The 25,616-nt window shown below is 44.3% G+C and overlaps 5 protein-coding genes across 5 annotated transcripts; 3 read left to right on the top strand and 2 right to left on the bottom strand.

Annotated features, from left to right (window-relative positions):
* Positions 1 to 10,468: 10,468 nt before the first annotated feature.
* LOC309564739 (histone H1.11L-like) lies at positions 10,469 to 11,113 on the top strand (the record flags this gene model as incomplete). Its single annotated transcript, XM_082269422.1, has 1 exon — positions 10,469 to 11,113. The coding sequence occupies one exon, from the start codon at positions 10,469 to 10,471 to the stop codon at positions 11,111 to 11,113; it is 645 nt and encodes a 214-aa protein (XP_082125548.1).
* A 2,638-nt stretch (positions 11,114 to 13,751) lies between these two features.
* Positions 13,752 to 14,167, bottom strand: LOC309564750 (histone H3.2; the record flags this gene model as incomplete). Its single annotated transcript, XM_082269432.1, has 1 exon — positions 13,752 to 14,167. Exon 1 carries the CDS (start codon positions 14,160 to 14,162, stop codon positions 13,752 to 13,754), a length of 411 nt encoding a protein of 136 aa, XP_082125558.1. The 5' UTR covers positions 14,163 to 14,167.
* Positions 14,168 to 17,351: 3,184 nt separating this feature from the next.
* On the top strand, positions 17,352 to 17,663 carry LOC309564837 (histone H4; the record flags this gene model as incomplete). The annotated part of the gene is made up of 1 exon (XM_082269520.1): positions 17,352 to 17,663. The coding sequence occupies one exon, from the start codon at positions 17,352 to 17,354 to the stop codon at positions 17,661 to 17,663; it is 312 nt and encodes a 103-aa protein (XP_082125646.1).
* A 1,416-nt stretch (positions 17,664 to 19,079) lies between these two features.
* Positions 19,080 to 19,472, bottom strand: LOC309564770 (histone H2A type 1-like; the record flags this gene model as incomplete). Its single annotated transcript, XM_082269452.1, has 1 exon — positions 19,080 to 19,472. The coding sequence occupies one exon, from the start codon at positions 19,470 to 19,472 to the stop codon at positions 19,080 to 19,082; it is 393 nt and encodes a 130-aa protein (XP_082125578.1).
* Positions 19,473 to 19,796: 324 nt separating this feature from the next.
* On the top strand, positions 19,797 to 20,177 carry LOC309564812 (histone H2B 1.1; the record flags this gene model as incomplete). The annotated part of the gene is made up of 1 exon (XM_082269495.1): positions 19,797 to 20,177. One exon carries the CDS (start codon positions 19,797 to 19,799, stop codon positions 20,175 to 20,177), a length of 381 nt encoding a protein of 126 aa, XP_082125621.1.
* Between the last annotated feature and the right edge of the window lie 5,439 nt (positions 20,178 to 25,616).

The following is a 25,616-nucleotide window of genomic DNA, read 5'->3' on the forward strand; positions in this document are numbered from 1 at the left end:
GGGAGAGTAATGTATCGGGGCCATGTACCTGTAGGCAAGGAGAAATAGAGCAGAGCAGGTCCCAGGGAGATCTTTCCCATCTCCTCACTGGCAATGCTATGTGCCCTAGGTGATTAGGGTGTGCCCAGGCACACCCAGCACACCCTGTGCGCACGCCTATGTCACCGCCACATCCACCACCACCTCAACCTCCCTCCTACTCCATATGGGCCTCGTCCTTCAGAGATGAAGAAGAACATTGTTTTATTTTTCTGTTTTTTTTTTGTTGTTTTAAGTTATTTCCCTATCCACATTTGTTTGCAGAGCACTTGCCATGCTCTTAATTACGTTTTGCTGCCATTTGCAGCACTCTAGCCCTTTCCTTTGGTGTTTTAGAGCCATTTTAGTGCCTTAAAGTTCGGGTCCCCATTGACTTCAATGGGGTTCGGTGTCCGGGAAAAGTTCGGTAAAAGTCCGGGACACGGACCCGGACTTTTTTTTAAAGTTCGGCCGAACCCGTCGAACACGGACATCTAGGTGTCCGCTCAACCCTACTCCTGACCTAACCAGGCTTCCTTTCTCCCTCTGAGCCATGTATTGCGACCCCCGAAAACGATACTTTCATGCATGCTATATGACCCACTGAAGGCGCAGTCGCGCGCGGGCACAGCAAGTTCCCTTTTAGGGGTGCCCGGGTGTTGGCTGTGCTGGAAGGATCTCCCTTCTGGGGTTGTCGCCCACTTGGCTCCGGAATATGTCTGTTACCCTGGTTTGCTTTGTTACTATCTCCGGTTTACTGTTGCGACCTGTTGTGCAAATGTAACCTCTCTTGCTCTGATTGTACATGTTGCGTTGTATTTACTTCTGTTTTTTCAATAAACTATTTGAACAAGAAAGACAAAAAAAAAAAAAAAAAAAAGTGAAGGGCTAACAATGGCAGTACAAGTGAAGGGCTAAAGAAAGTAAGGAAAGGGCCCAAAAGTACACAATGAGGTGTTTCTTAGTTGTGGAGCCTGGCCTCCTATACTATCTGCTGGTTCTAAAAATATTCTTTTATACCCTGCCTGTTGGTCCTGGAATGTAATCGCTTGTGCCATCTATGGGTGCTAGCAGGCTGTTTACACAGACATAGGTGCAACAACTGTACTCAGGTAAACTGTGTTTAGTACTTTCTGCTAGGTGGTAGTGGGTTGTACAATGTGGCGTAATCTAATGTAAAGTCCTTCAGACTTTAGATGGCTAGATTGTGGCCAGTAAGAGTAGAAAATCCTCTGGCAACTCTGAAAATAAACACTGCCTTAGGCTTGATGGTCAATGGGAGTAAATCAAATTACATAGAATCTGTAGTATGTAGGAGGGAGACTATTGCGCCATCACTGGTATCAGAGAGAAGAACAGTACTCCATCATTGGTGTGAGTGGGAGGTTTAGTGCCCCATCATTGGCATCAGTGGGAGGAATAGTGTCCCATCATTAGTATTGACAGTGAGAGAAATAGTGTCCTATCGTTGGTATCAGGGGCAGGAATAGTGTTCCTATCATTGGCATCAGCGAGAGGAATAGCGAACCATCCTTGTTGTTAGTGAGAGGAATAGTGCCACGTTATTGGCATCAGTGGGAGGAATAGTGCCCCATCATTGCTATCATGGGGGGAATCTTGCCCTATCACTGGTATTAGTGGGAGGAACAGTACCCCATCATTGGTATTAGTGGGAGAAATAGTGCCCCATCATTGGTATCAGTGGCAGGAATAGTGCCCCATTATTTTTATCAGTTGGAGGAATAGTGCCCCATCATTGGTGTAGGTGGGAGGAATAGTGTCCCATCATTGTTGTCAGTGGGAGGAATAGAGCCCCATCATTGGTATCAGTGGGAGGAATAGTGTCCCATCATTGGCATCAGTGGGAGGAATAGTGTCCCATCATTGGTATCAGTGGGGGAAATAGTGCCCCATCATTGGTATCAGTGGAGTGGAAGGAAATAGTGCCACATCATTGGTATCAATGAGAGCAATAGTGCCCCATCATTGGTATCAGTGGGAGGAATAGTGTCCTATCATTGGTATCAATGAAAGGAATAGTGCCCCGTCATTGGCATCAGTGGGAGGAATAGTACTCTATTCTTGGTCTCAGCAGGAGGAATAGTGTCCCATCATTGCTATCGGTGGGAGGAATAGTGCCCCATCATTGACATCAGTGGGAGGAATAGTACTCTATTCTTGGTCTCAGCAGGAGGAATAGTGCCCCATCATTGGTATCAGTGTGAGGAATAGTGCCCCATCATTGACATCAATGGGAGGAATAATGCCCCATCATTGGTATCAATGAGAGGAATAGTGTCCGATCATTGGTATCAGTAGGAGGAATAGTGTCCCATCATTGGTATCAATGAAAGGAATAGTGCCTCCATCAGAGCTGGGACAAGGCCATCCAGCGCCCAGGGCGAAGACACCAAACTGCGCCCCCCCAAGATGTAGGAACATAATGTTTTAGCAATATAAAAAAGAGAATTGAGCACTAATTGGCACACTTAGCCCTAAGCAGATATTCCCTTTCCAAGCCAAATATTTCCACAAACAAATATCCTCCCTCCTCCCAGTACACATCTCTCCCTGCTGAAATCCCCCTCCCTGCACAAATCTTTCCCCCCATCCTCTCTAAGCTCAAAGCCTCTCTCTTCCCAAATGTTCCCTGCTAGCACAACTATCACTACTCAAAAAAGCTCTGTTAGCGCACATTCTCACCCCTCAAATTTCCCCTCCAAACACAAATTATCCCCTCTCCAAATCCCCCCTCCCAGCACAAATCTTCTCCTCCCCCAAATGTCCCCTCCTAACACAAATACCCATCAATTTTCCTACTAGCACAAATCCTCTCCCCCAAATCCCCCCCCCCTCCAAAAAAAATGTTTTCCCTTCTTGCACGAATCCCCCCTCCTAGCACAAATCCTCTTCCCCATCCCCCCAGCACAAACCCCCCAAATTCCTCCTCCTAGCCCATCCCACCAAATCCCCCATCCTAGCACAAATCCCCCCTCTTAGCACAAATCCTCTTCCCCCATCCCCCCAGCACAAACCCCCCAAATTCCTCCTCCTAGCACATCCCACCAAATTCCCCCTCCTAGCACAAATCCTACCCCCAAATTTCCCCTCTAGCACAAATACCCCCAATCATCCCTACTAGCATAAATCCCCCCCTTTCCCATTTCTAACAGCCCAAAAACTCCCCATCCTGGCACAAATACCCCATCACCTCTTCTAGCCAAACCCCCCAAATACCCTCTTAGCCCAAATCCCCCCCATCCCCCCAGCACAAATCCCCCCTCCTGGCACAAATCCTCTTCCCTCCATCCCCACAGCAAAAATACCCCCTCCTGGCACAAATCCTCTGCCCCCCCCTTCCCACAGCACAAATATCCCTCCTGGCACAAATTCTCTTCCCTCCATCCACACAGCAAAAATCCCCCCTCCTGGCACAAATCCTCTCCCCCCCCCATCCCAGCAGCACAAATCCCCCCTCCTAGCACAAACCCTCTTCCCCCATCTACCCAGCACATATCCCCCCTCCTGGCACAAATCCTCTTCCCCCAACCCCACCGCATAAGTCCCCCCCTCCTGGCACAAATCCTCCCCCCCCATCTCCCTAAATCACCCTCCTAGTACCCCCCAAATGTTCCCCTTCTAGAACAAGTCTTAATTTCCCCCTAGCACAAATCCCCCCATCATTCCTACTGGCACAACCCCCCCCCCCCCCAAATACCCCTTTTTAACAGCCCCAAGACTTCCTGTTCTGGCACAAATCCCCCCACCCCATCCCAATAATCTCTTCAAAGACAATCCCCAAGTCCCCCCTCCTGGCACAAATCCTCACCCCCCCCCCCCCCCAGCACCCTCCCCCCCAATTTCCCTGCTAGAAGAAATCTTATCTTGTCATCTCTCAAATTCCCCATCCCAGCACATCCCCCCCCCCCCATATCGATCCCACCTAGAAGTAATCATCTTCTCCCCACCCCTCCTAGTACAAATACTTTTGGGGGGATTGTCCTGGGGGGGGGGGAATAAGAGAATTTGTACTAGGAGGGGTGGGGAGGAGATGATTACTTCATGGTGGGATCGATATGGGAGAGGGGGGGGGGGATTGTGCTGAGATGGTGGAATTTGAGAGGTGACAGGATAAGATTTGTGCCCCCGGTGCAGACAGTTCACCCTTTCCTCCAGACCTCAGATACAGCGCGGCACATCAATCTGTGATCCTCCTCTTCTGACTGGCTCCTTCTCATCTTCATATGTCAGAGCGGAGGAGGAGCCTAGGAGAAGACAATTCCTCAAGCTTTGCACGGAGAGATGCGGCTGCAGAAGGGGAGAAGATTGCGGCTCAGGAATGACACTGGATGTCAGATCGGGACTATACAGAGTTTGTTATCCCCTCTCCTCCCAGCAAAAAATGTGGAAAGGGGGCGGGTAACAAACTCTGTATAGTCCCGATCTGACATCCAGTGTCATTCCTGAGCCGCAATCTTCTTCCCCTTCTGAAGCCGCATCTCTCCGCTAGCCCAGCTGTCTGTGCAAAGGTTTAGGAAATGTCTTCTCCTAGGCTCCTCCTCCGCTCCTCCTCCGCTCTGACATATGAAGATGAGAAGGAAAAGCCGAAGTCCCGATCTGACGACCGCTACAGTGATAGGAGTCAGTGTGAAGCCTGGCGAGAAGAGAGAGAGAGAGTACATCCCGCTCTCTCCTCTCAACTAATAGCCACAGAAACACTCTTGGCAGCGCCCCCTCCACCTCCCATGCTAACGACGCCCAGGGCAGCCGACCCTGCCGCCCACCCCTTGTACCGGCCCTGGCCTCCATCACTTGTGTTAGTGAGAGGAATAGTGCTCCATCACTTGTGTTAGTGAGAGGAATAGTGCTCCATCACTTGTGTTAGTGAGAGGAATAGTGCCCCTTCTTTGGGGCACATATTGATGTGTCCACTCTGTTCACTCCTCTCCTTCCTGTCTCTATCCTCTTGTAGTATTGTGAGCTTGGTTTCTCCCTGACTAAAGAGTGCCCATTGAAAATTGGAAGGAGGCAACCGCTGACCCTAAAACATTGTGAGTACTGACCAGAATTCTGTGCCCCAGTGAATACATGCAGATTCTCTTTACTCCAGAAGGCCCTTATATTTGCTGGCTTTGTGGTGTTCTCTTACATGGATTGTTTCAGTTATAATCTTCTGCTCTAGTGTACAGAGACTGCCTAGGAGAAAGAGAAGTGTCCTCTTGTTCTTCATTCTTCCTGGGGTATTCTCTAGTCTACTCTTGTATCTTTTCCAGGTTGTGATTTCATATAAAGTAACAATGTAAGGTGGGTGATTGTGGGATTTAAAATTGTAACAATGTTTCTGAGTGCAGCATAAATGTTCACTCAGTGCTGACACCTAGTGGTCAGTCTGGGTATAACACTTTGGTGTGTTTGCAGTAGAATAGAGGAATATATACAGTCAGAATGTGGAGATGATCTCCACAATCCAGAGAGAATCAGGATGCGACTAGAAGAAAATCTGGAGGCATCCAGAGCCCTGCAGAGGAGAGGACACAGCTGAGGCGTGAAAGAGGCAGAAATCACAAACGTACCATAAAAATAAATGACTTAAATGTCATAAAAAAAAAAAAAAAAACTTAATTATTTTTTTTTTTTATTCCCCCAAACATACCTCAATTCTAATACTGAGCTCCATATTGTTCTGATCGGACAGTTACAGTATTTAGGGGAAATACTGGCACAAAAGATCAACACAACACTGCCACCGTGCGGCCATTTCATCAAACAGCAACAGGATGATTTATTTTTTTACGCTGTAATCGTAGAACAAAGACAATAAATGCGGCTCCAAAGGAAATACATAAAAATCATTGGATCAAACCATTTAAAAATTAAAAAAAATCTGATTGTTTCAACCCCCTTTAAGTGTGTGTCTACACATTTGTTCATCATTATTATTTTTTTTTTCCCTAGCAGGAATGTCATTTTCTGATCGTGATGAGTGATTTAATATATTTATTATTACCAAATGTGCATACAATGAAAGTTAGTGAATGTTATAGTGCATGGGGATGGGATGAGAGCTGTGATAGTAGAAATATCGGCTTAGAAGAGTCTTTAGGAGAATGTATTTCCACCCAACCATACAAAGAGCCCCACATATGTGTTTTTTTTTTTTGTCTCATTCTTTTTTTTTTTTTTTTCAAATATCATTTTATTGAAAAGTTTTCCTTCTCTTTTATAAAAAAACAAAAAAATAAACAGTACGACCACAATACATGTTTCTCTCATTCTTTATTAATGTGATAAATTGTATTATTACTGTCAGGAAAAGGGCACTCTAAAGGCAAACACTTTGTCTTCTTATTCACACTCAGACTTGTAATACAGGTGAATAGTAATGAGGGGAAATCTCTCATCTATTTTCATTACAATATATCAGCATTGTTGTTGGGGGATGGGATTGGATCTTCTTATTGTACAACATTACAGGGACTGATCCTCATTGCTCTCCATCCTTTACTTCTGATGGATGATTACATATTCTATACATTCCAAACAAGAATCCTTCCAACTGAAAAGGAACACAAATCTCATCACCTCCTTCACACTCATCAGAAGACAAAATCCTATCTGAAGGAATCTCCCACAACTGCGATTGGATCAACTTTCCAATTCCTTCCTATAAATGGATCCCAGGAATTCCATAGACCGTTACAGTCATCTCCGATCCACTCAGCCGACCTTACCGGGAACATTGATCAACTCAGGGGGATTCATGAACCGAGAATAAGAAATACGTTGGAAATAATAATTTCAGGATGTTTCATTTCACAATACAGAATCCGCCCTGCTATAGAGATCAATGGAAAGTCTACAGAACAAGTATTTTCTGGGCTGAGAACAGAGAGATCTCACAATACATTTCTTTGGATTCCTCATAAGAAGACATTATTACTGGCTGATGAAGGAGACGCCCACAGCTGTGATTGGCTCAGATTTCCAATAGCAGTTTTCAAATTTGCCCGCCAGAATTGTGTAGATCGTTACATAGAAATATTCAGCCCTTTTATACCGCCAAATCCGACACGGAGGAGATCATCAGATGAGACATTTATCGGCTAAATCCCATTATTACTCCAATGCCATTCGTACAGAAGGATTCTCTGTTACTAAACCATGAGAAAACACTTCAATATGTTCTCAGAATCCAGGATCTCACCACTGCTACACACACAGCATGATAGAGAAATGTATTCTATTATAGATCTCTACTTTTCTATATATGATGGGGAAATCATCACATACAGATCTGATCATCAATTTATGTCTCTTTCAGACATTTATCAGTGAAAGATTGTCCTCATATCACAAGCAGAATATGTATAACAAGAAATGTCTGGTAGTAACCATGACACATAAATATGTACAATGAATGAATAAAGAAACTATTTCATGCCTTAAGAACCAGATCGGTTTCCTCTTTGTATCACACAATCCGCCAAATGTTACAAGGTTCTAAGAACGTAAAATTCTCTACAGAATACGAATATGTTGTGGCCACGCCCCTTTCGATTAGTCTCCTATCAGGTCCGCTCAGGTTTAATCAGGGAAGAGGTGTTATTCGTATATATAATTTCTTTTTTTAGAGTAATATTCTATAAATATGACATCGTTTTTGACAATAATATCTGGTGATTCGGAGGATAAACGCCAACACCTACCCACTTCACCCCAACAAAGGTCCTTCTCAGGGCCACCCACCTTCTCATACAAAGGGCTGTCTATGTTGATATTTATACATTGCTACCGGAGTTATGTGAGTTTCTAGCAATTTTAGAACAAATTTGTGGAGAAAGAAGGTTCTTTTTAGCTGAACATACACTAAAAGATCCGATTGTACATTTTTCTTTAGTACAAAACTAAAAGGCGCTTTATAGCTAACCGACGATTTTTAAAAAAGATTGCATAGTATGTGGCCAGTGTTTAGAATGGCAGCAGATTTCCGTTGGTTAAGATTTCCTTAACCTGCAAATAAAGGCACACTTATCTTTTCAGAAGCCATTTGCAGTGAGGATCCAGACTGGGCCCTCCATCCAGCACTGTGCAGGAGGACGAGGGAGAGGTGGCAAAGTCCCTTTCTGAGGTATGAAGGTGTCTCCTGGATACTCTTACTCTCCTTTCCTCCCATTGATTGGATGCATTTTCATCAAAATGCAGAAAGAGGAATCTGATCCAATGCTTTCCGACCCTCTCTCACTATTTCCTTCTCACCTGCAATGACAATTATATATATATAAATTAAGATCTGCATGCACAGCGTCTAAAGGGCCATACACACTATAAGATTTTCTGAAGACTTTTTTCCTTCAGACTTACCAAAACCATATAATATGAGGTCATACCTATACACTTTCAATTTGTATGCAATCTGGCAGGCCCTTGCACTACATAGAAAAGGTGAATCTGAAGGAAATCTAACCACAAAAGTTGGATAGTGTGTATCCAGCTTTACTCTGAATCCTGAACCTGGATTTGGGTCCCATATCCTAGCAATGTGTCTAATCCAAAGGATGGAGGACAATGGAAACCAGTCCCTATAAGGAGATCATCTGCTTATCTAAATTCACATCAATTCAATGTGTTATATTAGACAATAAAATCATAGAGACTCATAATTGCTGTTAGGACAGACAGGTGTCATTATAACACATTGCCCCCCCCCCCCACCCGGATCACAATCTTCGGTGTCTAATTATACAATCAGATCTCCCAAACATGCATGTCCGGCTCCTTCTTAGATAGAAGTGGGTGGCTCTGAGAAGATCCATTGGGTTTGGTAATAGAAAATAATTGATTGGGTTTACTTGGCGGGCTTGTGGAAGGAATCTTCGAGGATTTTACCGCTTTGGAGGAAATATTTGGAAGCTGAAAACCGACACAAGTGATGTCATTTGGAGGAAGATGAACAGATTTATGAATAGAACTTCTACAATGTCGGATTTAGCGGTATAATGCGGCTGAATCTTCCTAACGGCCAGTAGAATTATGGCGGGAGATTTAAATATAGCAACTAGGAGCCATCATAGACGTGGTCTATTAATAGCCAAGAGGGAAAATAATTTCTGGAAATATGGAGTACAATGTGTTCTGACATTGGAGCTCTATGTAGGTGTGCATGGTTTTGGTTGGATGAGTTTAGCGGTGCGTAGACGATCAGCATAGAAAGATTGGAATGAAAAGAGATGAGAGAATGATGTCCTGTGATCACATTTCCCCTCATTACTATTCACCTGCATTACAAGTCTGAGTGCGATAAGAAGACAAAGTGTTTGCCTTTAGAGTGCACTTCATCTGACAGTAATAATACAATTGACCACATTGATAAAATATATCCTTTTTGAAGAATAGGAATAAAAACTGCGTATGTCCGGCTCTTTGTACAGAGATGTGGGTGACACGTTTGTGATGCTTCGATAAATATATCGTATTTGACTATTTTCCTCCTTTCACTGTAAATTTGGAAATTTGTTGAATTATGAGATACATGGACTTTTGATGTGATTAGGATCATGGAAAGCTTTTTTCTTGGCGCTGTATATTTTCCGGATTAGCCGGAATTGATTAACACTAGAAGAGCGGTGCTTGGAATGGAGGGGGGCAGATTACATTTTAATAGAGGGGAGGTCTTCCAGAGTGACTTCTTTACCTCTATATGACATTATACCTGAGTAGCCGCCAGTATAGATTTGCAGCAATATGTGACAATAAACATACTCAGAGTATTTGTATAAAAACATGTTTATCATGGTGAGCAGATAATGATGCATTGTATATTAAACATGACATTGTGTAATCAGCTGAGACATTTGTATGTATAACAATCTCTCCCATCACATCACACAAGGATCTCATGTCACCGGCTGATGTTTTTCTTCCAGGCTCCTTCTACTCAGCTATAAATGAGCAGAGTTCTGTATTAGAGGGAAATGTTTCCTGGTGGTCACTCTTTACTCATCTAATGTGAAGATCATTCTAGAGGGAGATGTGAGAAGATTGTTTTCTGTGTAGAATTTGTGTAGAAAAGAAGATAGAAGGAAGAATGGGACACACACTCAGGAGGATGGAGGTGTTTGCAGCCTCTGTGTTCAGCCTCCTCAGCAGCTCCTGGCAGCTGTAAGTGACCCCCGATAAGTGACAGTCCAGTGAGCAGATCGGGTCCCCGATGAAGATCGGACAGCGTTCTATTTCACATAAAAGTCGGTTTTCTATCTACTGGGGAAACACAACAAGAGAGAGAAGATTCTCCAACTACTCCATGATACTGAGTGGGCGTGTCTGATGTGTAACCAATAGCAGAGCAGGAGGATTGTTGTGTACCGACCAATAGCAGTGCAGGACGTTTAACTATATAATCCCAGAAGAGGTGAGTGGGGAAGTTTATCTGTCCAATAGACTTTCTAGAATCATGTCTGAGACTGAGAGCGCCCCAGCCGCCGCTCCTCCAGCGGAGCCCGCCGCCAAGAAGAAGGCGACTAAGAAGGCGGCAGCCGGAGGAGGGAAGAAAGGCAGCAAGAAGCCGTCCGGTCCCAGCGTGTCCGATCTCATCGTCACAGCCGTGGTCGCTTCCAAGGAGCGCAGCGGGGTCTCCCTGGCCGCCCTCAAGAAGCTCCTGGCCGCCTCAGGATACGATGTGGAGAAGAACAACAACCGCCTCAAGGTCGCCATCAGGGCGCTGGTGACTAAGGGGAGCCTCGTCCAGGTGAAAGGACATGGAGCCTCCGGATCCTTCAAGATCAACAAGAAGCAGCAAGAGGGCGACAAGGCCAAGAAAGCCCCCAAAAAGAAGCCATCAGCTGCGGCCAAAAAGCCAGCCAAGTCCCCTAAGAAACCGGCGGCCAAGTCCCCCAAGAAGGCAGTAAAATCCCCCAAGAAGTCGGCCAAGAGCCCCAAGAAACCGGCAAAGGCTGCAGCTGCCAAGAAGGTGACAAAGAGCCCCAAGAAGCCCAAAGCTGCACCCAAGCCCAAAAAAGCCGCCAAGAGTCCGGCTAAGAAGGCGGCCAAACCCAAGGCAGCAGCCAAGCCCAAGAAGGCCGCTCCGAAGAAGAAATAAATCCAAGCAGCCGGAGGCCTCCTTCATCTACACCCCCCAAAGGCTCTTCTCAGAGCCACCCACCTCCTCCTAACTGAGCTACACATACCTACCTACACTCACCTCCTCCTAACTGAGCCACACATACCTACCTACACCCACCTCCTCCTAACAGAGCCACACCTACCTACCTACACCCACCTCCTCCTAACAGAGCCACACATACCTACCTACACCCACCTCCTCCTAACAGCCACACATACCTACCTACACCCACATCATCCTAACAGAGCCACACATACCTACCTACACCCACCTCCTCCTAACTGAGCCACACATACCTACCTACACCCACCTCCTCCTATCAGAGCCACACATACCTACCTACACTCACCTCATCCTAACAGAGCCACACATACCTACCTACACCCACATCATCCTAACAGAGCTACACATACCTACCTACACTCACCTCATCCTAACAGAGCCACACATACCTACCTACACCCACCTCCTCCTAACAGAGCTACACATACCTGCCTACACCCACCTCCTCCTAACAGAGCCACACATACCTACCTACACCCACCTCCTCCTAACTGAGCCACACATACCTACCTACACTCACCTCCTCCTAACTGAGCCACACATACCTACCTACACCCACCTCCTCCTAACTGAGCCACACATACCTACCTACACCCACCTCCTCCTAACAGAGCCACACATACCTACCTACACCCACCTCCTCCTAACAGAGCCACACATACCTACCTACACCCACCTCCTCCTAACTGAGCCACACATACCTACCTACACCCACCTCCTCCTAACTGAGCCACACATACCTACCTACACCCACCTCCTCCTAACTGAGCCACACATACCTACCTACACCCACCTCCTCCTAACAGAGCCACACATACCTACCTACACCCACATCATCCTAACAGAGCCACACATACCTACCTACACTCACCTCCTCCTAACTGAGCCACACATACCTACCTACACCCACCTCCTCCTAACAGAGCCACACATACCTACCTACACCCACATCATCCTAACAGAGCCACACATACCTACCTACACCCACCTCCTCCTAACTGAGCCACACATACCTACCTACACCCACCTCCTCCTAACAGAGCCACACATACCTACCTACACCCACCTCCTCCTAACAGAGCCACACCTACCTACCTACACCCACCTCCTCCTAACAGAGCCACACATACCTACCTACACTCACCTCCTCCTAACAGAGCCACACATACCTACCTACACCCACCTCCTCCTAACTGAGCCACACATACCTACCTACACCCACCTCCTCCTAACAGAGCCACACATACCTACCTACACCCACATCATCCTAACAGAGCCACACATACCTACCTACACCCACATCATCCTAACAGAGCCACACATACCTACCTACACCCACGGCACACAGTGCTCCGCATCTCTTCTACACATCTAATAGCACACAGACATCAGAGATGGGCGCTGATCAATATTTCCTCTTCTAGATCATTCACTTGTTTTAGAATGTAAAAGTTTAAAGGAGAATCATTCTAATGATCGGGAGATCTCATCCTCCGCTCATCTTACAATGATTAGGAAGTCTCCTGTGTTGAGAATGTTATAACTTTTTGAGAAGATAAATCTGTATGATTACCTAAAAGCTCCTATTGGCTGATATATATAATTTATATTCAATTGCCTGCCAATATTTTAATGGTTTAAAATATTTGCAGTAACAGTGGAACCCCAACATGGGCGTCGTGCGATAATAAGTAAAGAGAAACTACTGCTCGTAATCCCCCCCCCCCCCCTATCCGTACACAATAGTGCTGAGTGAGGGATGGGCAGGAAAATGAATCTCCATACAGATGAATTGTTTTCCTCTCCAATCCCGGATGTATTCTTCCCTGTAATGTGTCCGTGTGTGATCTCCTGTGATGACACAGTTCTAGTATGGGGGGAGGGGAGATAGAGGAAAAATCCCTCCTGATCCCCATAGTGACATCTCCATGTGGACTGTGTAAGGTTTACCCCCCTCCCCCCACAAATTAAATGGGCTGATTGGTCATCAGCTCTCTAAGCACGATTCCTAATGACTCGAAATCGATTCCATTGTTTGAAATAAGAAATTATTACGTTTCTAGAAAATGCAACTATGTGTCTCCTGAGAGAATGGGAACCAAAGAGACAAAGATTGTTTAATCTGTTCCTAGGAAAGTGTGTTTTACCGTTAAATATTGTAACATTGTATCTATTAGGGAAGATATAGAGGAAGTGTGAATTGTGTTACAGATGAGTTCCATTGTATTTATTACAATAAATCGGCAAGAGAAAGGATGTCCCTTCTAGATGAGAAATGGGAATGTTTTCTGTGTAATTATATTAGAGGTGAGCTTTACTTCCACACTGAGCTTCGGAGCGCAGAGAAGGGAGAGAAAAGAAAGACGTGGTGAAGGTGATCCCGGGGAATGTATAGGAATGTAGTAGCCGGTATTTTCCAGCATGTAGTCGGTGTGATGAGGTAGTGTATATATATATAGAGCTCTGTATATAGGAGGATGTGGTGGCTCTGAAAAGAGCCTTTGTGTTGGGATGATGGGAGTAGTAGTAGGAGTGGTGGTGCCCTCCCCTTCTATGCCCTCTCTCCGCGGATGCGGCGTGCCAGCTGTATGTCTTTGGGCATGATGGTGACTCTCTTGGCGTGGATGGCGCAGAGGTTGGTGTCCTCGAAGAGTCCGACGAGATAAGCCTCTGAAGCCTCTTGCAGAGCCATGACGGCGGAGCTCTGGAAGCGCAGGTCGGTCTTGAAGTCCTGGGCGATCTCTCGGACGAGGCGCTGGAAGGGCAGCTTGCGGATGAGCAGCTCGGTGGATTTCTGGTAGCGGCGGATCTCTCGGAGAGCCACGGTGCCGGGCCTGTAGCGGTGAGGCTTCTTGACTCCGCCGGTGGCCGGGGCGCTCTTGCGGGCGGCTTTGGTGGCCAGCTGCTTGCGGGGAGCTTTCCCTCCGGTGGACTTCCGGGCGGTCTGCTTGGTTCTCGCCATCTTTACTCAACTCTCTGCTGGAACAGTGAATGTGAGGCATTGCCGCTCTGCGGAGCCATTTATACACAGCACTGCCTTCCGATTGGACAAGTAACTCACACGCCTTTCAATGATTGGTTTTCTTAAAAAAAGCGGCATTTTTAAAATGCCCGCCCAAATCTGCACGTTATCTTTGTAAGTAGAGTCACCATCTTTGTGTGGGATGGGGGAGGGGAGTTACTTTACATCATACAAGCGATCTCTATTCTCAAAAAGAGAAAACATTCATCAGACATATCTTTATAGATTTAGGAATTATAGACTGTGAGAATGGACTGGCGGTAGATCTCTACCTTTCTATATGATGGGAAATAAAGGATTCCATGTTTCATTATCAGATCTGTGTAGGATCATGGAACTGACCTCTATCAGACATGTAGCAGTTATAGATTTCCTCATATTAAAACTAGAATAAGAAAAAAGTGAAATGACTGGTAGAAATCATGGCACTGCCAGATATGTACAATGAATCAATAACACAAATATTTCATGTCTGAAGAAGCAGATCTGTCCCCTCTTAGAAACATTGTAAACATGTTGCTGGTTTCTAGTTACAAAGTAAATGAAATTCTCTTCGGAGTATTGAATGGCTGAGGATCCTTTCTATCAGTTTTCCTTCCTGCCAAATGAGAAAATATTCATCAGAAATATGATATAAAATAAAAAAAGATCGGAGATTCCTAATCGGTGTAAGAATTAGAAGATCTGAGATTGGACAGTTTTTCTCCATAATACAGTAAATGAGATGACAGAAAATCCTCCTCCGATCTCACTGATCTGATTATTCCGTTCTTAGTGAATAACAAGTAGAAAGTTGACTTGCACAGCTTATTCCATCCAGCACAATTCTGTACTAACATGGAGGGACAGATCTCTGAGCAGACAATGAATCGTCCCCCCAGCATTGCCCTCCCTGCTCCGGGCAGATCTGGGATCAGTCGGTGTCATTGTTTCCAGATGGATCAGCGCTCAGGAAGTTTTCTATCAGATCCATTTGAATGAAATTGAACTAAACTGCTCCAATGTATTCTCTATGGAGGAGAAACACTGACACCTGCTGGTAAAAAGAGGAATGACTTCCGTGCGGGGATCTGTGAAGAGATACAATGTAATTTCATGGCTTCCTTTCCGAATCCATAGGAACAGAATAAAACGGATAAGTGTGTGCAGTTTGATAACAGAATTACAATTCATAGCTGAAGATCTGAGGAAATGGCATCCAGACTGCAAAATTTATCGGATTATTTTGCATGTTTTTTTTGTGTCAGATAAAACCTTTAGAAGTCGGCAGATGAGGGATCGCTCGGTGCGATCATTATTTCTAGATGTCCCATGTGGATCAGTATTAAATCCTAACACCTATTGCTGAATTCCCCTTTCAATCAAATCCCTGTGTAATAATTATAATAGGTGTGCCGCTACTGCACCTTTCACACATAGATAGATAGATTTTCGGTCGGTCGGTCGGTCGGTCGGTCGGTCGGTCGGTCGGTCGGTCTGTCTGTCTGTCTGTCTGTCTGTCTGTCTGTCTGTCTGTCTGTCTGTCTGTCTGTCTGTCTGTCTGTCTGTCTGTCTGTCTGTCTGTCTGTCTGTCTGTCTGTCTGTCTGTCTGTCTGTCTGTCTGTCTGTCTGTCTGTCTGTCTGTCTGTCTGTCTGTCTGTCTGTCTGTCTGTCTGTCTGTCTGTCTGTCTGTCTGTCTGTCTGTCTGTCTGTCTGTCTGTCTGTCTGTCTGTCTGTCTGTCTGTCTGTCTGTCTGTCTGTCTGTCTGTCTGTCTGTCTGTCTGTCTGTCTGTCTGTCATCTTATGTGGATCTAAGATCGATCTGTAATGAATGATCAATTTGTCTATACAGTGGTACACCTCTAATTAAACAAGTAGGCTAAAAGATCTGATTGCTGAGAATGGGGCATGTTTGATCCAGGGTGTATTGCTGCAGAATAACACATTAACTGATACAGTGCAATGATGTGGTGAGATTGGTTGGTGTATGAGCAATGAGGGATGGAATTGGTTTGTACCCCTCTGGTTATGTGCAGCAGCTGTGCAGGGTCCTATCCCATTCTAATAGAAGATGATGAGAGATCCGGGATTCTGGAGACATAATACATTGTGTGACATCTCATCTGTTCCAGGACTCTGGGGGAACATGACTTGTGAGAGATCAGCAAAGGGTTCTAGATGTCACAATCTATCCGTGCAGTGTATGACCGGAAGGAACCCAGAGCCGAGCGTTCATTGTGGGGACTTTATATAGTAATCTGGATAGGAAGGTCACCAGTGGAAGGTGTTAGAACATCTGTTATAAACAGGAGGATGGATTGAGGGGAGAACTTTATATGCAGGAAGCGTTAATGGTCTATGAAGTCTTCTCTGGTCAAAATATGTAATAAAAAGTCGGCTAAACGATTGTGATAATTATTGGGAAGGAAATGGATTTCTAGAAAATATTGGAAAACTGATAATTCTTCATAAGACCATTGTCTAAATGTTGGGGTGGCTAGAAGAATTTTAGTTTCCATATTGATGGAAAAAAAAGGGGGAGGGCAGTTGTATGGACATTTGAGTGCGCTCACATCTCTGGTATTCTTCTTTCTTTTTTCCGGTTGGGGTCATTTATCTAGGAGATCTGCACTCTACTAAAAGCTGGGAGGTATTATGTCTCGTTTTGGGTGGGGTGGGGGTGTTACAAATGCTGCATTTTATGGTATTTTTGCGATTTCTATGTACTTCATAATATATTATTTTATATATTCTTTTTTTATATTAGGATACTATTATATTTTATTCACTGAATGTGAATATTTCGATGTCTGAGTATGTAGTGAGGACATTTATTTGGAGGATCCTGGGTGACGTCAGAGACATGACCTCACCAGTAATGATGATCAGGTAACATCCAATGGTCACCCAAAAGGAGTGAAATGTTGTTCTTTCTATTGAACAAAGAGCATCATCGAGCGGGAAATTCAAATCACGGAACTGCTGAGGATTGGATGATTGAGAGCACAGAGAGGCGGACTTATTGTGACGTCTGGACGCGCCCTCCTCCAACCCCTCCCCCTTATTCTCCATCAGGTCCGCATATGCTGCATATAAAGCGAGGCTGGGTGCTTTTACTTCACATTCGTCTGATACACGAAGAGCTTGGAGATGTCTGGTCGCGGTAAAGGAGGAAAGGGTCTGGGGAAAGGAGGCGCTAAGCGCCACAGGAAGGTGCTCCGGGACAACATCCAGGGCATCACCAAACCCGCCATCCGACGTTTGGCCCGCAGAGGGGGTGTCAAGCGCATCTCCGGTCTCATCTATGAGGAGACCCGCGGAGTGCTCAAAGTCTTCCTAGAGAATGTCATCCGCGATGCCGTCACCTACACCGAGCACGCCAAGAGGAAGACCGTCACCGCCATGGATGTCGTCTATGCGCTCAAACGCCAGGGCCGCACTCTCTACGGATTCGGAGGCTAAACCCCAACATCCACCGACCCACTTCACCCCAACAAAGGTCCTTCTCAGGGCCACCCACCTTCTCCTACAAAGAGCTGTAACCATTTATTTCTCTTAGATCAACTTTTATCATGTCGGAATGAAAGCTTTTTAGCTAAACACATATTAATCCGATTGTACAACTTTATTTTACTTGGAATACAACAGATCGAAGCGATCTAGTGTTTATATTCTCTCCGCTTACAATATCGTTAGATCACTTTATTATTTTTCAGCTAGCTTGTTGAGACACCGATAAACCCCTTTCTTAGGCATTATTTCCAGTCACCTCACATTTCTTTATAGAAAAATTCGGGGTGTGATAAGGGGACAATAAATATCGCTCAGTGACATTTCTAGATGATCATTACTCTATTTTCTCATCATAAAGAAAGGTAGAAGTCATGTGACTGTCGTGTTCTGTGTATAGCGGTGGATTCCGAGCACTTGCAATAAAGGACATTTTTTGGTCAGTAATAATCCGGTCACCCCTCTCTAATCTGATTGAAATTAAAGTGTTGATGTTTTTCCAATCAAAGTTCTCCTCTGCTGATCTCAGTATTCAGGGTCGGATTTGGCGGTATAAAAGAAATGGATTTTTGTGTAACGATTTACACAATTCAGGCGGGTGAAATTTGAAATATTGGCCAATCAGAGTTGTGGGAGATCCCACAGCCAGCCACTAATGTCTTTCCTATGAGTACAAAGAAAGTGTGCGCTCCCTCTCCTTTCTCAGAGTAGAGGTCACGTGTTCAGTGACTTTCTAATCATCTCTACAGCAGGGCGGACTCTGAAGTATCAAACAACAAAACGGACGTTTATCAATGTATGGATTATCGTTGTGAAATAAAGGGACCGTTGATGAATGTTCCACAATAGAAGCTGCTGTATTATCGTGATGGTAGATGGGAAGTGTAAAGAGAATTGTGGCGGGAAACATGAAGATTGCAGCAATCAGAACTGTGAGATTCCATGAGAGATGACATGACAATGTATATTTGTGTTGCGGTGAGAGTGAAGGAGGGGGGGGGGGATTGTTATTTCTAGAATGATTTGTGATGATGAGAAGTAAAGGATGGAGGAGAATGAAGAGGAGTCCCTGTAATGAGAGGACATTGCTCTATAAAAAGGGACACTGAAAGCGTTCCAATATAAACATCTATCATCATTTCTTATTACTGCCACGTGTCATCCTAAGACATTGTTCCCCCCCATGGGGAATCACACCTTCTAGTCATAGTAAGTATTTTATTTCCTACCTGGAAAATAAATGCAATCTTTCATTGTTACAATTAGATCTCCGAATAACAATGTAGATGTATGCAGCTCTATGTATGGATGGGTGGGTGGCTCTGAAAAGAGCCGTTGTGTTGGGTGACGTGGATGAACCGGTGGTGATTACTTGGTCTTGGCGGCCTTGTGGCTCTCGGTCTTCTTGGGCAGCAGCACGGCCTGGATGTTGGGTAGGACTCCTCCCTGGGCGATGGTGACGCCCCCGAGCAGCTTGTTGAGCTCCTCGTCGTTGCGGACTGCCAGCTGGAGGTGTCGGGGGATGATGCGGGTCTTCTTGTTGTCGCGGGCGGCGTTACCGGCCAGCTCGAGGATCTCAGCGGTGAGATACTCGAGGACGGCGGCCAGATAAACGGGAGCTCCGGCCCCAACCCGCTCGGCATAGTTACCCTTCCTGAGCAGACGGTGAACACGACCGACTGGGAACTGCAGACCAGCCCGGGATGATCGGGTCTTGGCCTTAGCCCGAACCTTTCCTCCTTGTTTGCCGCGGCCAGACATGTCTCTGTGATATTGGAGTTCTCAAAGAGATATGAATGGCTGCAGCCGCTCCCTTTCCTGTTATACTTTGAATGATATGACGTCTCGCTCTATGATTGGCCACGTTTGAAGCCAGCCAATGCTCTCTAGGTTTGCATCTAGACCAATCGGTAAACGAGGAAGGAAAGCATGACGTCACTCACCATCACATGACCATGTCTTCCAATAGAAGAGTGAGGAGGAAGGAAGCTCATTTGCATAGGACAGCCTATATAAGCAGCACATGAGGGCGGCGCCAGTACACTTTATCTTCTCAGAGCGGAGAAAACATTCTTATCCCTTATCATGCCTGAACCAGCCAAGTCCGCCCCGGCGCCCAAGAAGGGCTCCAAGAAAGCCGTGACCAAGAGCCAGAAGAAGGACGGCAAGAAGCGGAGGAAGAGCAGGAAGGAGAGTTATGCCATCTACGTCTACAAGGTGCTCAAGCAGGTCCACCCCGACACCGGCATCTCCTCCAAGGCCATGAGCATCATGAACTCCTTCGTCAATGACATCTTCGAGCGCATCGCCGGCGAAGCTTCCCGCCTGGCTCATTACAACAAGCGCTCCACCATCACCTCCCGGGAGATACAGACCGCCGTCCGCCTCCTCCTGCCCGGAGAGCTGGCCAAGCACGCCGTCTCCGAGGGCACCAAGGCTGTCACCAAGTACACCAGCGCCAAGTAATACCCCTCCCCCACCCATCACCCCAACAACACACAAAGGCTCTTCTAAGAGCCACCCACCTACTACACAACCGAGCTGTCATACAATTTTTATGTATCGTACAATTTATTACTTTTACAAGTTTTAGCTCTTCGGATAATTTAAAATGAACTCAAAATGGCATCATTAATAATCTTGAGATGAGAAGTAGGTCGGTCAGACTGGAAGGGGAATGAATAAAACCTTCCTTCTAATCTCATCCTTCTTTATTGCGGAGATCGTCTCCCCTTTCTGGCTCTATACATTTCCTATTCCTCGCCTTGTACTGCACACACCCAACTGCTCTAATCACCTCTGCTGCATTGTTACAATGAGAGATTCTCCGCAATCTCCCGCCTTACATTGTTCCTTTATCTGGGAAGATCGTGAAGCTTTTATTCCGCAACACAATGGGGGATAGAAGCAAGAAAAGTGAAACATTATATCTGCTCAGTCATCTCAGATCGGCTAATCCGACACTGACAATTATTCATAGAAAATATCACTCTTTCCCGGACAGTCCCTTCAATTCCAGGAAATATATATGTAGAAATATTATTGTTCTGTTTTAAGGTTTGATTTTGCACATCAGAATACAGAAGTTGCTCTGTTATTGGATGTTTGTTATAGAGAACTATGAGAAGTCTACGGAACAAATATTTTCTAGGCTGAAAACGGAGATAAATCTCCTAATAAAATTCTTTGGATTCCTCATAAAGACATCGCTGCCTAAATAAGACTGATAATGAAACCGCTCACAGTTCTGATTGGCTCAGATCTGAAATAGCTATTTTCAAATTTCCCGCCTGAATTGTGAAAACGTTACAGAGAAATAATCAACCCCATTATAACACCAAATCCCACACTGAGATCATCAGAGGAGATATTTATCCGATAAATATCTTTAACACTTTATTTTCAGGCAGATTCGATTAATATGGAATAAACAGAAATAGAAATGAAAGATTATTGAATAATGTAAAACATTTCCATATGTTCAAAATGCAGAATCCCTACCCCCCCCCCCCCCCACACACACACACACACACACACACACACACACTGCTACATACAGAACATGATAGTGAGATTACTTCTCTCATAGATCTCTACCTTTCTATGTGATTGGAAATAAAGTATTACATGTTTCATTATCAGATCTGTATATGATCGGGGAACTGGCCGATAATTAATGTTTCATTTTTCAGACATGACATGTAGCCGTTACGGATTTCCCCCCTACATCCTAAAATAAAGGAAAAGTGAAAGGGCTGGTAAAAATCTGTAGTAATCACAACACTGCCAGATAAATATATACAAATAATCAATAAACACAGTTTTTGTAACTAGATATCAGAAAAATGTTAACAATGTGTCTAAGTAAGTGAAATTCTCTGCATAGTATTGAATGGCTGTGACCCCGCCCCTTCCATCAGTCTTCCATCAGGTCAGCTTTTTCTTATAAGAAAGAATGCAGGCCTTTTTTTTTTTTTTTTACAGTAATATTGTATAAATATGAAATTGTTATGATGTGTGACAGATGAATGTTTTCTGTGTAATCTCCAAGGAAGAACGAGGAAACCGCAGTAAAGGAAGAATAGCGCCAAATATGAACAGGGAATGGATGAAGAGAGGATTTCTGTACATTTCACTGTTTCCTTCATTTCTATTACTTGTGCAAGTAAAGTCTTCTATTTATTGTTGTAGTCCCACCCCCTCCCCCATATAATGTGAAAAATAGAATTAGGGTAATGCGAATTTTCCTGACCCTACAACAGCTCCAGAATAGGTGGAAGGAAAATCAATCAATGTTGTCTCTATCAGATCATCACAAATATGTTTAAAAACAGCAAAATGTATTGCAGTTAGTGCTGAGCTCCGACTATGTCACCCGGGAGTCATCTACTGATCCATCAAACGGTTCTCTGCACCTTATCATTGGATTATGGGTCCCATATCCCAACAATGTGTCTAATCTAAAGGATGGAGGGCAATGGACACCAAGGAGATCACCTGCTTATCTAAACTCACATCAATTCAATGTGTTATATTAGACTTTAAAATCATATAAAAAAAAAAAAAACTTAATTGCTGTTAGGACGGACAGGTGTCATTATAGCACATTGTCCCCCCACCCGGATCACAATTTTCGGTGTCTAATTATACAATCAGATCTCCCACACATGTATGTCCGGCTCCTTCTTAGATAGAAGTGGGTGACTCTGAGAAGATCCGTTGGGTTTGGTAATTAAAAAAGAAAAAAAAAAAAAAATTGGGTTTACTTGGCGGGCTTGTGGCAGTAATATTCGAGGATTTTACCGCTTTGGAGAAAATATTTGAAAGCTGAAAACCGACACAAGTGACGTCATTTTGGAGGAAGATGAACAGATCTATGAATAGAACTTCTACAATGTCGGCTTTAGCGGTATAATGCGGCTGAATCTTCCTAACGGCCAGTAGAATTATGGCGGGAGATTTAAATATAGCAACTCGGAGCCATCATAGGCGTGGTCTATTAATAGCAAATTGGGGAAATAATTTCTGGAAATATGGAGTACAATGTGTTCTGACATTGGAGCTCTATGTAGGTGTGCATGGTTTTGGTTGGAGGAGTTTAGCGGTGAGTAGACGATCAGCATAGAAAAGATTGGAAGTAAAAGAGATGAGAGAATGATGTCCTGTGATCACATTTCCCCTCATTACTATTCACCTGTATTACAAGTCTGAGTGCGATAAGAAGACAAAGTGTTTGCCTTTAGAGTGCACTTCATCTGACAGTAATAATACAATTTATCACATTAATAAAATATATCCTTATTGAAGAATAGGAATAAATGCTGCGTATGTCCGGCTCTGTGTACAGAGATGTGGGTGACATGTTTGTGAGGCTTCAATAAATATATAATAGTCATAATAATTTATTTCTATATATTCTATATTTTTTGCGGAGATCATCTCCACTTTCTAGCCATTTCCTATTCATCTCCTTGTACTGCACACACCGAGGTGTTGTACCTGGAATGACCACAAGGTGGCAGAGGTTACTAAACTTTTATGCCTCACTCAAACATTGTTACAATAACAGATTCTCAACAATCTCCCGCCATAAATTTGTTACTTTGTATTTGGGAAGATCGTGGAGCTTTTAACTCGCAACACAATGGGGAATAGAAGCAAGAAAAACGAAACATTGTATCTACTCGGTCAGCCCAGTCAAATCTTTGTCTATCTGTATCTATTTAATGAATAAGCAACAGATCATTGTACATAGCTAAATCAATGAGCTGCCTGATATGTAAATGACAAAAATATGTACAAAGTATCTGCTACATACAAATCTGATTACAATAATATCACCTCGGATAACAGTCCTTTATATAAGTTAGAAGTAGAAAATTGTTTCACTGAAATGTTTAGCTCATTTATTGGTGAAGTTACATATAATCTCCAATCCTGGACCCCCCCCATCGTTCCATAACTTCCGAACATCACATAACTTCGGAGCTGAACAACGAACGTCATTAAAGTCTCTGGGAACAAGGCTGGGAAAATAAAAAAATAAAAAGTACTCTTTTTTAAATGTATTATAATTTATGTTTTTTTTTTTTTTTTTTTTTGTTTTTTTTTTAGTTAGGGTTTTAAGTGCTACAGAGTAAATATGGACATTTGAATTTAGTCAACTAGAGCAATAAAACCCCTGAAAAGCACAAGAAAAGAGATTAATGACCTGAAAATTATACAAAAATCACCCCCCCCCCCCCCCCACACACACAAACACACACACAAATGTGTCCAAAGATCAAGTTTGCCCCTTTCGAGAAGGTTCACCCACCAAGCAATGAAATCTTCAACAAGTGGTGTTTGCTGCTCAAATATTGTCTATAAACTAACACATTATTGGTTCAAACAGTATATTGCTGCTAACATTAACCACTTAATAGAGATGGCCTTGCGGTTCGCCCGGCGGTCGGTTCACGGCAAATTTTGCTTGGTTGCTACCCGACAAATTTGCAAACACATGGCGTAGTTTGCGACGGCCATATTAGTTTACATTGGGGAGAACTTTGACCCATGACACAGCCGTCAGGTGGAACAGGACAGCCAATTGAAACATTTCAGCACATGGACAGTCCCCCTACCCTATAAATAGACCTGACCTGGCGGCCATTTCACGTTCCTCTTTTTGCCAGTGTAGGGAGAGGTCTGCTGTGCTCATCAGTGAGAGTTTGCTAGACACATATAGCACTGTGAAGATCCACAAAAGTCCTTTTCAGGGCTGGTATTTCCGTATAGGCCTTCTACAGTCTCTTTTCAGGTTAGGGACAGGTATCCAGGGGTTGCTTTAGGGGTAGTTAGAGATTGGCTGCAGTCACACAAATTGCTATGTTAATGTCCACAATAGTCCTTTTCAGGGCTGGTATATCGGTATAGGTCCAGTCTTTCTTCAGTATAGGGACATGTTATCCAGTCTGTGCTGTAGGGGCAGTTAGAGATCGTCATCTGCAGTGACACAAATCGCTCTGTTAATGTCCACAAAAGTCATTTAAAGTGCTGCAATGTCGGTATAGGGTCTATTACAGTCTCTTTAGTATTGGGGGCAAGTATCCAGTCTGTGCTGTAGGGGCAGTTAGAGATCGTCAGCAGTGACACAAATTGCTCTGTTAATGTCCACAACAGTCATTTAAAGGGCTGCAATTTTTTTGGTATTGCTGTGCAGTGCACTAAAAAGGGGGTGGGGGAGGGGGTTAATCTACAGTATAATATACTTTGTAGAAAGCATATTATAGTGGATTAGTAGTAGTATTGTGCACTGTGCAGCATTGTGACAGGTGTGCTGACTGAGCATTGCTGCAGCAATACTACACACAGTGACAAACTCCCTAGCCAATTATTTGTAGAACTGGTGTGATAGACCAGTGGCCCCCCAATACCACATATTGAAGTGGGGTGTTATCTGAGTATACTTTTACAAGTGCATTTGTGTCCTGCAACAATATTGCCTCTTTTGCTGAGTTAAGTCTGATACACACAGCGATAAACTCCCTGGCCATTTTTTTCAACAACTGGTGTGATAGACCAGTGGCCCCACAATACCACATATTGAAGTGGGGTGTTTTTTAACAGAATACTTTTCTAAGAGTGTACTTTAGTCCTGCAAAAAATTGTCCTCTCTTGCTGTGTTGACTGTGCTACACAAAGTGACAACAGTTACTGGCCAATTATTTGTAGAACTGGTGTGATAGATACCCCAATACCACATATTGAAGTGGGGTGTTATCTACCTTTTTCCAGATATAATGCAATTCTCTAGAGACTTTTGTCACACGGTAATTAAAAAACATGACAGGCAGAGGAAGAGACAGAGACGTATGCAGGGGTGGTAGTGGTAGGGCAGGAGCAATAGGCCGGAGCCTAACTGTG

The sequence above is a fragment of the Pelophylax lessonae genome (assembly GCF_965119305.1).
Source record: "Pelophylax lessonae genome assembly, chromosome: 9".
Lineage (NCBI taxonomy): Eukaryota > Metazoa > Chordata > Amphibia > Anura > Ranidae > Pelophylax > Pelophylax lessonae.